Source organism: Myotis myotis, unplaced genomic scaffold (assembly GCF_014108235.1).
Source record: "Myotis myotis isolate mMyoMyo1 unplaced genomic scaffold, mMyoMyo1.p scaffold_m19_p_13, whole genome shotgun sequence".
Classification (NCBI taxonomy): domain Eukaryota; kingdom Metazoa; phylum Chordata; class Mammalia; order Chiroptera; family Vespertilionidae; genus Myotis; species Myotis myotis.
Window position 1 is genome coordinate 45,436,494 of NW_023416317.1, and position 13,192 is coordinate 45,449,685.

At 43.3% G+C, this 13,192-nt stretch overlaps 1 protein-coding gene across 8 annotated transcripts in view; it reads right to left on the reverse strand.

Moving 5' to 3' along the window:
* OSBPL10 (oxysterol binding protein like 10) overlaps window positions 1-13,192 on the reverse strand; it is a 287,316-nt gene that overhangs the window by 125,821 nt on the left and 148,303 nt on the right. For 7 of the 8 annotated variants that reach the window (XR_004971601.1, XR_004971602.1, XM_036332840.1 and 4 more), the window contains one exon: window positions 2,889-3,099. The exons of the other annotated variant lie outside the window; for it this stretch is intronic. Coding sequence is in view for 5 of the 7 variants with exons in the window: in XM_036332840.1 (XP_036188733.1) it covers window positions 2,889-3,099 (211 nt within the window). In the remaining 2 variants the exon portion in view is untranslated. The remainder of the gene's footprint in view (window positions 1-2,888; window positions 3,100-13,192) is intronic. 8 annotated transcript variants of the gene reach the window in all.

Genomic DNA, 13,192 nt, shown 5'->3' on the forward strand with positions numbered 1-13,192 from the left:
CTTGCCCTACATTCATCAATCATTTGCCTCCATCAAGCTGCTGAAATAGATTTAGAAATCACCAGGAGCACAAGAAAGCCACATAACATAAGCCTTGACCAAAAAGCCCGGGCAGCTTTATTCATTTTAATTGCAAGCCTCTCCACAAACAGAAGTTCAATGAGGCATTTCAGCTCACTGTGTCTTAGAGACAACATCAGAGACAGGTCTAGGAGCCCCAAACGCGTAGGTGGGAGGCAGATGAATACAAACGTATTTTTGGATTTCAGTCCAGGTGCTCGGTGTGCTTGAAATGAAATGCGCATCAGGAAGCAACGTTTGCAGACCAAGGCTCCAAAGACTACGCATTTCCCAGAAGATACAATGAAATGCTACAGGAGATGAAATACTACAAGACCACAAATTAATTTTTGATTTGGAGAAGGGACAGAAGAAAAAAAAGCAGTGCAGGGGTCAGAAGGCAGAAAGACTTGAAGCGAGAACGAAGTGCTTGGATATTCGATATGGGGGGGGGGGGGGGGGACACGACGATCTGGGCCTCCCTGCCCGCTGAATATGTAAAGGAAACCCTGGCAGAGTTGAGCTTTAATGAGATTTTGATTTCCATCAGCCCAGCTTAGCCCAGCCCAGCACGCCTTACATAGAACCATTATGTTTTTATCAGTGGGAGTCGGGCTGCTAGAGCTGCCATCCACCCCAAGAACCCTGAGATTCCAAACAAATGGATTTTGGGATGACACCCCCAGGGTTATCGTAGTCTCTTCTTCCACTAGTCTGAGACTCTGGAATTCAGTTTTAACTGCAGGCAACTATGATGTTTTGTATGCAGGGAGTTAATTCATTTTTTTCCCCTCAATGTGTGGCACCGATTTTAAAATTTTATTTATTGATTTTACTGTTTTGATTTTTTTAGAGAGGGGAAGGGAGGGAGAGAGAGAGGGAGGGAGGGAGGGAGGGAGGGAGGGAGGGAGGGAGGGAGGGAGGGAAACATCAATGTGAAAGAGAAACATCGATCAGTTGCCTCTCACACATGCCCCGACCGGGGATCGAAACCACAACCTGGGCATGTGTCCTGACCAGGAATCAGACCCACCACCTTTTGGTGTACGGGACGACGCTCCAACCGACTGAGCCACACGGGCCAGGGCAGTGTGGCACAGATTTAAAAGACACGTGCAGAATGCTTTAAACCTTAAGGGGCTGTGTTATATGGAACCGAATTAAAAGAGTTAAGAAAACAAACACAATAACCACTGTGATGCCATGCTCCTTGTGTTCCCCAATCTCCATCCAAGTTCCTCAACAAAAATGGCTAAAAGGAAGGGAGGCTGGACCAAGGGGGCAGGGAAGAATTGTGACCCCAAAGGTGGCATAATTGCTCCTTCTCTCAAACAGTTTCCATTTCAACCTGTCAGCATATCTGAAATTCCACCTTGAGCTTTGTCCCTCCAGGTCCTTAAAAACACAAAATACCCAATGAAAACCAGGGTTTAAAAAAAAAAAAAAAAAAAAAGATAGAAATGAGCTAGAAACCATCCCTGAGGAACGAAGTAAGGGATGAAGTTTAGGAAGAAGAAAAGGTTCAAGCTCACATTTCCAGTGAAAGACTCCTGGAAGGCGCCTCCTGGGCTGCAGAGGCTCAAGTCACGCTACAGTGTGAGAGGGACGGTAGGGACCTGGGACACTCCAGTCTCACTCTGAACTTGTGCCCAAGCCCCCGCCCGTCTCTCACCTCTTAGCGGGGGGGGACCTTGGACAAGTAATTTCATTGCATCTCATCCATAGGATGTGCATAATAATATCCACTCTGTGAAGATTTCAGAAAATATGTGGCAAAGGCCAAACACTGGTGGAATCAAACCTCAGTAAATGATAGTGGGTGCAACAGAAAGAAACCCAAATGACCCATACACCGTCTATTCTGGAAAACCAACATCCCTTTTAATTGTAGTAAAACGGAGAGCAAAAGGGACTTGAGAACAAGTATGAAATACAGACCATTATCATAGCACAGCTTTACTTTTCATCTCTCAATTGGCCTCGTCTTCTCATTAAGGAAGTTAATCCCAGTCAACAAAGCTCAGTGAAGCTTCTGTGAGTCTCTTAATTCTAATGCTTTACTAGTATAAGTTAAACACGACATGGCCAACCTCAAGCAAGTTTCACCTTTATCTTTGAACTTAATCTTCACCAATATATTTATATCTGCTTATTGGTTAAACCCTCCTCCAATAAGGACTGAGGCATCTTAAGGGAGTGGATTATTATCTCTGGCTTCTAGATAAAGAACTAGAAATGCTTCTGGTATGTATTCCAGAGAAATTCTCACACAGGTCCATAAGGGGACATGCAGGAGGCTGCTCAGTGCAGCGAGGTGAGCGGGGCAGAGAGCAGGAGGCCATGTGCCTGTCCATCATCAGAGTGTTGGGTAAAACGTGGTGGACAGACCCCATAGACATCGTTAGAAATAATGGACCGGAACACACCATAGGCCTCGTTGGAAATAATGGACCAGATGCTGCCTAACGATGGATTTTAAACACATGACACTAAGTGCAACATCACAAGTGGAATGAGATTTAGAATGTGACGCCAGCAAGTCTAAAAGGAGTTCTTGTAAACATGTTAGTTAGCTGTTTCATAGGATGTTATAATTCTAATTGGTAAGAGAATAGAATATCCCATAACTGGGTAGGGAAGGGAGGGGGGGAGAGGGATAAATGGAGAAACACCTGGATGAAAAGACGGACGGATGGATGGATGGATGGATGGATAGATAGTGGATAAGAGATGAGTGTAAAGGAGGAAGGCAATGGGGTGCGCACCCACACACTCTCTCTCGATAGGACTCATTTGCAAGCACAGAACTGCCCGCTGGGAGGTCTCACCTGAGGCCACTGGCTTGTGGCTGGCCTGGCCCACCTGGTGCACACTCTGCTGCAGCAAGTTGAAGCACTCCCCGAGGCAGCTGAGGGTGGCGGCGGAGGTAGCTTTCAGGAGCAGAAGATCCTGGTCCAAGGCAGTGAGGGGGCCGGAACCCGGCAGAGACTCGATGGCGTGCACAAGGTTCTTCTGCTGACCTTCCACCTGGTTCATCATCTACAAAATGGGAAGATAGCAAGGAGGGGAGAGTTAGAGCTTAAACCACAGGACCGGAGAAAAGTCGGAGGAAAGTGGAGAGAGAAACCATCATCACCCAGATGACCGCTGTCAGGGTCAGCTCAGATGGTACTCAGTACATGAGTCCTTTTTTTAAAAAAAATAGATTTTTATTGATTTCAAAGAGGAAGAGGGAGAGAGAGAGAGAAACATCAATGATGAGAGAAAACCATTGATTGGCTGCTTCCTGCATGCCCCACACTGGTGATCGAGCCTGCAACCTGGGCATGTGCCCTGACTGGGAATCAAACCGTGACCTCCTGGTTCATAGTTCGACGCTCAACCACTGAGCCACGACGGCTGGGCAGTACACGAGTCCTTTGACAATGTAGGCCCAGGTGAAACCTGTCTATTGAAAAGCACACATCTTCAGCTCTGATCACAAGAGCATTTTAGAACTTTAGAGCTGAAAGGGACCATTAGGGCCACCAGTCAATAATAAATCCATTACAGGTAGAAGTCCCTGTGACCATCTTGGAGGTTCTTTCACTATGGAAGGCTATCTGAGAGAGTGGAAGAACTGGGCTTTGCCTAGAGCAAGGTCAATTCCTTGCTTTTCCTCCAGCTCTTATTACTAACTCTATGGCAGTCTCTTTGGAGTTCAAGAAACAGAAGTGAAATCGAGGGCTGGCGATTTGTATGAGCGAGATCGGAGGAAAGCCAGCACTGAACCGTGCCAGCCCCCAAAATGCCAAATAGGATGTGACTTTCTTAACATCACGCAAGATGCCATGAGGAAGGAACACCCAGGGATTCCGAGCCAGCCCTATTTCACGGCTGAAGCTGAGAACCCCTAAACAACCATCTTTTCTGGCCTGGCTTCAATTCCTAAGCTACTGGTCTAATTGTATCTTCAACTGACAAATCAAGGAGAAGAATTCAAGAACTAGAAAAGGACTTTACTGGTTATCCTGTGAAGTTCATCTCCCTCCTCCTGTCTTACAACTTATCTCACTAAACAAGATGGTGTACAGAAATTACACATTAACAGTCATTCTGAAAAGCTAGGAGCTAAACCAACCTGCCCAAGACCCAGGGCTGGTCAGCATCAGCAGCAGGGACCAACTCCTGACCCCACTCCACTGTCCTTTAAGCTTCCCCCACAAAAACCATCCTTAATCTGAGCCACACCTCCTACTTTGTCACTATCATCCCTACAGGATGCCGGTCACCATCCTGATGTCACCAGCTGGGGAGAAGCAACCATTCTGTCTGGACCACTGGAGTTGGACACAAAATGCATTCTATGCTCAGCCTTATTTTTTTTATTTCCTTTTGAAAACAAAGACTTGTGGTTTTCTAGCAGTCTGTGTACTTGTCTGCTTAAAAAAAAGTTCATCCACTGCAATCCTACTTCCCAAAATAGGTGCCATTTTCAAAGATATTTTTTAAAAAATCAATGCTGAACATATTGCTCAGACAAGGTTTGCCGCAATCTCCCCTTAATGTGGCATCCACCCTTTGGGCAGGCATATTATTTTTTGCAGATTACAGAGGTTACACCTAGCCATTCGGGCTCCTGAAACAGTACCTGAGGCATAACAGAGGCTCAATAAGTATTCACTTCTCCTTCAGCTCTTTGCTTTAAAGCCACCTTCTGAAGAAAGCTTCTGGAACCACATAATTTAAAATTGCACCTCCAGTCCAACCCTTGGCACGCCTATCCTCCTTATCAACTAATTTTTTTCCATAGCACTTACCCCTTCCAACCCAACTTGTAATTTCTTCCTTATGTTCATTTGTGCTAGGGTAAAAGCAGGGATTATATCTGTGCTCTTCACTAATATCTCCCAAGTTCAGTAAATATCCGTTGGATGAATGGATGCATACGTGCATGATTCCCCAGTCTCACTCTTCTGTCACTCAAACGCAAGAGACATTTCAAAGGTGCATTTATGACACCTTTAAATCTACAGAAGTCATTATGCTCCATTGGCATTATATAGCTAAGACTTAGCAAAGAATAATACCTCCATTATCTGCTTAGGTTTGCCAAGAAATACTACCAACTGGTTTAATTTCACTTCAAAAAAGATGAAATGTTTATGTGTTCTTTGACAGCCAGCCATATGTGGAGATACTAACAGCGAGGGAGAAGTTGACTTCAAGCTATTTGTTGTAATCAGCATTTCTGGAAATTCCTACCCTAAAATCTTGTCTTAGAAAAACAATGTGTTGAAAGGAAAGAAGAAAATGGAATGAGGAAATGTACAATACATATGTTCTTGACTATTATACAAGATGAAATAATGCGTAAGAGGAAAAGGTAAGTAAAATTAAGCCATCACCTCTATAGGATATACATGTTTTTAATCAACGAAAAGAACTAACTTTATTCCAATGCTACTGAATAGGATAAATACTTGTTACTTCACACACATTAAATATTATGTAAATCTCAGCTAATAAAAACACAAAACTGACTTACAGAATCGTCTAGTCTACTACAACAGAGGCACATGCCCAGAGATGGAACCCACATATCTGCTCTCTGAAAAGTATTCAAACAGTATTTATTGAGAATCTATTGCCAGTGCCAGCAACAGGACTGCCCTGCTAGAGGGGGCATTTGAACCAGCAGTGGGTACATTTGACAGTTACAATGTCTGAGAACTACTGGCACTGAGAGGGCAGGGGGTCGGGAGTGCTAAATACCCCACAAGTCAGGGCACAGTCCCATACAAGAACTTTCCTGTTCAAAACGCCCAGAGTGCCCCCTGGAGTTATCCTGTGCTAGAGACATGTAAGAACCAGGCATTGGCCCAACCGGCATGGCTCAGTGGTTGAGCATCAACCTATGAACCAGGAGGTCATGGTTCGATTCCCTGGTCAGGGCACATGCCCGGGTTGTGGGCTCAATCCCCAGTGGAGGGTGATGGTGGGGGCATGCAGGAGGCAGCTAATCAATGATTCTCTTTCATCATTGATGTTTCTATCTCTCCCTCCCTCTTCCTTCCTCTCTGATATATACACTGCATTTCCAGATTATTATAACCACCTCATGTTTGTAGGCAAATTAGCTATAATTTTGCACTGAAGTTGCTAGAGGGCCAGACCATTATAAATAGGGAAGCAGGTTGTTTACCATGACAGTAGAAGTGATTTTTTTCTGAAGATATGGGTAAACAACGCGATTTAACAGCCTTTGAACGTGGGATATAATATATATATATATATATATATATATATATATATATATATACATATATATACATATACATATATACACACATATATATACATACTATACATACACACACACACACACACACACACACACTGAATTGCCAGATTATTATGACCACCCCATCAGTACCACCTTTTGTCTTCAATACTGCAGTGATTCTTCTTGGCAGTGACTCCACGAGATGTTGAAAGGTGATGCGAGGAATCTGACACCATGCCTGATGAATAGCACTGTCCAGTTCTGTGAGATTTGATGGTTGTGGAACCAGCTGCCTGATGGCTCTTTTAACTTTGTCCCACAAATGCTCAATTGGATTAAAATCTGGTGATTGTGGGAGCCACCTAAGCAAGGTAAAGTCTCCCTCATGTTCTTGAAACCACTCCTGCACAATACGAGTACCACGGCATGGCGCACTGTCTTGTTGGAAGAAGCCATCTCCATTGGCATACGCCATCAACATGATAGAATGAACTTGATCAGCAAGGATACTTAGGTATGTTGTGCTATTCAGATGTTGTCCCCCATGAATTAAAGGACCCAAATCATGCCAGGAAAACATGCCCTAAACCATAGCACTGCCCCCACCAGTTTGAGGGGTTGTACTCATGCATGTGGGGTGCATGCTTTCATGCTGTTTCTGCCAAATTCTCACTCTGACATCTGCATGATGCAAATGGAAATGTGATTCATCGGACCACGTGACTTTTTTCCAATGCTCGACTGTCCAATCCTTGTGTTCCTATGCGAATTGGAGACGTTTTATCTTGGTAACTGCAGAGAGCAAAGGTGTTTGAACAGGCCTTCAGCTTCCATATCCCATACGATGCAGTGTATGGCTAATTTGCCTATAAACGTCAGGTGGTCATAATAATCTGGCCACTCAGAGTGTGTGTGTGTGTGTGTGTGTGTGTGTGTGTGTGTGTGTATAAAATTTATATTTATATATTTTTTAAAAAGAACCAGGCACTTGATGGATTCCGATCTTTCTTGGTAACCTGAGCCCTAAAACTGAAACAAGCCTAGCACAAGGCTGCACACACAGCAGACTCCTCCTCAAGATTCATTTTCTCTCCTTTTTCCACATGATGCAAAATAGAACTTTAGTTTTGAATGACACAATCGATACCAATCTTCACTTTATTTTAGCCTCATCCGGCTCCAAAAGAAGTGAGATAAACCCTAAAAGGAACGTCGCATGTCCAGCCTCAGAGCTGTGCATCAGAGTTATTACTGTGCTAACGTTTCCAAGACTGGGAGGCACCAATGAAGAATCTTCATCCGCCTTTGGAAGAACACGTTTTAGCTATTTCCATATCTACATTTAATTAAAGGCACATAGGAAAAGATGAAGGTTACACTGAAAAGCTGTAAGCAACAAGAACAGCAATAGCCAATGCTTAAAGCAGCTCCATCTCCCCTTCCAGCTTCCCACAGGCCCATCAAGAGAAGAACAAAGCACAACCATTGACAAGCAGCCTTTCCTGCGGCTCCCAGGCTTTGGAAACGCTGAGTCACTTTAATTACATAAATTTCACATCCGAGCTCCCAACACCTCTTCTAAGCACATCCACATTAATCATTTGTAGTGCTGAAAAACCAACAAAGGGATGCCTAAGCTTCATTTCTTCCTGGCATTTGGCATCCAAAAACAGGGACATCACCATCTTGGGATACAGGTGCACATTTCAGAGATCCACCCTCCGGGAATGTCAACTCTGAGGTTGTAAAATCATCTACTTCTAAGTCAAACTGAACTTCACAGTTAAGCAAACTTCACAGGGAGGGAAACATTCTATGGCCCATTTATCTAGCACAAACAATGGCATATGCACCAGAAAATCAAATCCAAGCAGTTAATGCTAATAAAATCAGTGGCGGCAGCTTTTATTTTTATTACCTGATTTCAGTAAAGCTGAAACCGAGATGCATAGCCGCAAACCCAATGTCATCCAGCTCAACTAGCTGGGGTCTGGATACAGAGAGAACTGACAGAGACAGAAGTGGGGAGGGGCTTCGTTTGCCTTGATGGCTTCAGACTGTGCTGAGCTGCAAACCTCAGAGCAGGTTTGAGAGGCGCCTGAAAGGCCCAGTCTTGACAGGCCAGATGTCAGTAAACACCAGCTTAGTCCCTCATTCATTGGGAATCAAAAGATGAGCATCAAACACCTCTGAACACAGATCCCTTGTCCTAAAGTAACCAAGACTGCTTGCCTTGGTTGGCAGAGCCTCCTGGGCTCACAGATTCCTGGTACCATCAGTAACTCAACCCACCTTGCTTGGAAGTAGACTAAAGAATCTGATGCCAGCTTCAAGGTGGCCCTGGTTTGGCATTTCTCCTTAACCTGGTGTAATTCCAGAGCCCCTTTTACATTTCTCTTCTAGTCAGAGATTATTGTTGGCTAAATTAGGCACTTTTTCATTTGGCTAAAGTCCTCAACTAAGCGTGAAAGCTATGCTTCAAGGAGCTTTAGAACCAACACACACACACACACACACACACACACACACACACACACACACACACAGTTTACTGTCTCCATTACTATAGATTTACTATCCCCCTACCCTCATTAGCATTATTTTAATATACCAGAAATGCTTTGATACTCATTACAGAAACCTCCTGAAATACCCATCAACTCTATAACCAAAACCATCACATAGTTTATAACCTATAAAATTCCTTGCCTCACTGTTTCACCAATCCTGAATTGCTCTATCTTGATCTTTACCTAATCCCTGTATTGTACACCAAACTTCAAATTCTCTAATCCTGACCTTGCCTTTCACTCTCCGAGACACTCCCAATGCCCCACAGAGGGGTGTGCTCCCTTACAGGGGTGAAGGGTCAAGTCCCTTTGTCTTACAAACAACAAAATTTGTCGAGAGCAAAAGGCAAAGGCAAAATTCTGAACTACACACACACACACACACACACACACACACACACACACATGCATCAAAAAACACTTTCTAAAGATGTGGGGATGAGTCTATTCCATTCTTAGAGACTCCTAGAAAGCAAACCTATACTGATGCTCAAAATTATGAGATAATAGCATTTATAGCCAAATAAATCTGATGACCCTGTCAGGTCTGTCCTCTTTATTTTGCAGGCAGGAAATCTCAGTTCAGATGCCCTTGCTAAGGTCACACAGCTTCACCACTTCAGTGTCCTCTACACTATGAGTCATGATCTGTGTGCTTCTTATATTCTGGAAGCAAAATGCTATCTCCTGCCTCAGAAAACAACTGTGGTGAAGTTTCTTCCATTGTTCTTTACCCCACCCTTTCTCACCACCTGGAAACAACTTGTATTTGTTTTTTTGGATTACAAAAGGCTGGCTTATTCCATCAACCAACATCCCAACAAAATCAGACAATAAAAACAGCTATAAAGAAACGAAAATTATCTGTAACCCCACTTTCTAAAAATAAGCACTTGTTAGCCTTCTGGTATTAGTCTGACTCTTATTTATATGCACATACACGCAGGTGATATTATTTTATTTTAAAAGGCTCAGCCCTTATATATAATTTTGTCACCTATTTTCATCTTGTATCACTGAGAACGCATAGTCTCTGATGCCTGGGATTGACTTCAAAAACAATCCAGTGGGTGTGGGGAGTAAAAATGAAACAATATCGGCTTTGAGGGGGGGGAGGGTGCTAAAGCTGTTGATGGCGACATGGAGGTTCAATATTATCTTCTCTAGTGTTTTTATGTTTGAAATATTTATAATAGCAATACTTTTTCAATTAGGAGAAAATACATTGTTATGAATTATGTCCCCCCACCCCTATTCTTGTGTTGATCCCAACCCCCCAGTACCTCAAATGTTTAAAGACAGGCTCTTTACAGAGGTAATCAAGTTTGAATGAGGTCATTAGATTGGGCCTTAATCCAATATGACTGGTGTCTGTATACAAATGGGAAATTCGGACACAGACACACACAGAGGGCAGAGGAGGGAAGCCACAGGGGAAGATGACCTAGAACAAGGAGAGACCTGGAACAGATCCTTCCCTCCCAGCGCTCAGAAGGAACCAATCCTGCCGATGCCTTGACCTTGGACGTCCAGCCTCCAGAACTGTGAGACAAGACATTTGTGCTGTTTAAGACACCTGGTGTGTGGTACTTTGTTACTGCAGCCCCAGACATCTTTCTACAGCTATGAACACATCACAGATATCTTTTTACATCTATGAACACAGATCTCATTTTAATGGCTGCACTGTACAAGAGCTTTTAGCTCCAGGCGGAGTAGACCCTGCCTTCAGAGCCAAAGCTTCTTCCAGGCCACCTTGCCATCACTTCTTCTCAGGAAATGTTTGTAAAGGCAACGCTGGGGTAGAGAATGCATTTTCAGAATTATGGAACAGAAGAAGCCCATACAAAGCTTAAAAATTATTATTCTTTTAATCCTATGTGTCAGTACTGAATGTTAACATTCTGGTAAGAAAGGAAACAACAGACAAAAGGAATAATCTCTTGTTCTCGAAGAAAACACCACAGGTCAACAGAAGGATTTGAGTAGAAGGTCGGGGATCAGTAAATAATCACCTTACTCATTCATTACTCACTTAACTGCACCCCGTGCCTCCCACACACGAAGACTCTAGCTGTACACAGATAGAGGCGCACTCTACCTGGACACAAGGTTGGCATCCTAGGCACAATGCTAGTGGCCAGGGCTCTACAGCAGCTACTCTGCTTTGTTTTCATTAAAAATATCTGTCATCCCTTTCTCTTTTTTTCCTTTGTGCAAAAGTAATACTGCTCACAGAAGAAATTAATCAAATAGAAGAAAAAAAACACACATTCATTCAAAACCAGAGAAAATAAATGTTAAAATCTTGGTGTGTATATACTTCCATTTCTATGCATATAAATGTACTCTTACTTTTTATGAAAACGGTTGCACATCATGCTTGTAACCTCTTTTATTCCATATACCATGTCAATAAATTTCAGTCTGTGAATACATTTTGACAATACTGTGTAAAATACTGCAGATCACTCCATCACATAAATGTGCCACGATTTATCGCCCAATTCCCGACCGCTGGACAGTATGATGAGTTCTAACTTTCTTCTCTGTGACAAATTACAATTCAACAAACTTTGCTGGAGCTAAATCTTGTCATAAATGTGTAATGATTTTCTTAAAATAAACTCCTAGAAGAGGAATTGCTTTAACATTAATTTTAAGGCTTTTGATAAATACTGCCAACTCACCATCAAAATAATTGTACCAATTTGTAGTCCTTTAGCAGTGTGTGAGCTGTCCTCTTTCTTATCGCTCTCTAAAATCATCTTTTTTTCCTACCCAATTTCATAGACATAACAACAAAACAAAAACAAAACCAGTAATTCATTGTTTTAATTCACTGGGCATGTCCCTGTATAATGTGGGGTAAAGACAGTGATGAAGTTTCCATATCCAGCAACACCTAGTAAATAAGCCCTAGAGATCTAATGCACAGAATAATGATTATAGGCAACAATATTGTACTATAATCAGCAAGCTTGCTAATTATTCCAACCACTAAAAAGAAAAGAGAATTATGCAATGTGATAGGGGTGCTAAATATAGGATTGCTACAATGGGAATCGTATGACAATATATAAACACCAGAGGCCTGATGCATGAAATTCGTGCAAGGGTAGGCCCTCGAGGCCCCGGCTGCCTCGCAGCCCCGCCCCCGCCCACTGGTTGTTCCAGAAGGTCGTTCCAGAAGGTCATTCCGCTGTCCAGTCTAATTAGCATATTAGCTCTTTATTATATAGGATATCGCATTAACAAGTTGTACACCTTAAATTTACACAATGTTCTATGTTAACTACATTCAATTTTTAAAAAGCAGTTTCCATATCTGATAAAGAAAACATAAGCAAATAAAATGAAAGAGAGACCAGAGAGAGTGTTCCCTTCACTAGGGTGGAAGCAGCAATGTGGAAGGCCAGGCGTGGAAATGGGGGCAGGGGTCCGCAGCAACGGAAGAGAAAAAGTCCTGGAAAAAGAGAGGGGAAGTACGATTGGGAGAACCACGAGGATCCAGAAAGGTCTCAAAGAAGCCATGGTTTTTTCATAAAAGGTCCAAGGACAAGGGAACAATGGGAAACAGTCCCCAAAATCCCCCACCCTCACAGTGCCAGAGAGAACAGTTCTACCTTGACCTCATCCAACTGTCTAGTTATTCTTTCCCCAGAACCCACCAGATAAGGGAAGGGCATTTGTCCACCTTTGCCAAGCCTGCCCAAGCCCCGCCCCTGACTTAACCCAGCATTTCAGCTTGGGAGAAACCTGCAACGCAGCCCTTTGCTCTCCCACATTTCCCTGTCTCGTCTCACTGTCTTCATTTATCTCTGGTTTAAAAGCCATTTACAGTAACAGCCATTTACATGAATAATAGAAGCACGGCCACTTCACATCTCAGGGAAGGGGAGCTCTACAGTTTACACAAGTGCTTTCACATCATCATCTCTTATCCTCCCAGCTCCGCCCTGGCCATGAGGCAGAGCTAGTTACTGATTCTCCTTTTATACAACCCTGGGGCCCAAATCATGGTCCATGAAAGTGGAGAAGTTGGGATTAAAGTCCAGTGTTCTGAATCCAAACTTCTCTGCCCCTTTTCTCAGGAGGCACACAGAACACTGCTCTACAGACGATTCAAGATCACAGCATGTACGTACACACACACACACACGGCTGGATGCTCCCCTAGATGGCCTTCCACCTAAAAAGTGGACTACTGGAAGCAAGCTGCTTACCCATTGTGCCAATTCACCCCCAACTGAATGAGAACAGGTCAGACCACAAATCCTTCCTGGGTCAAATCTCC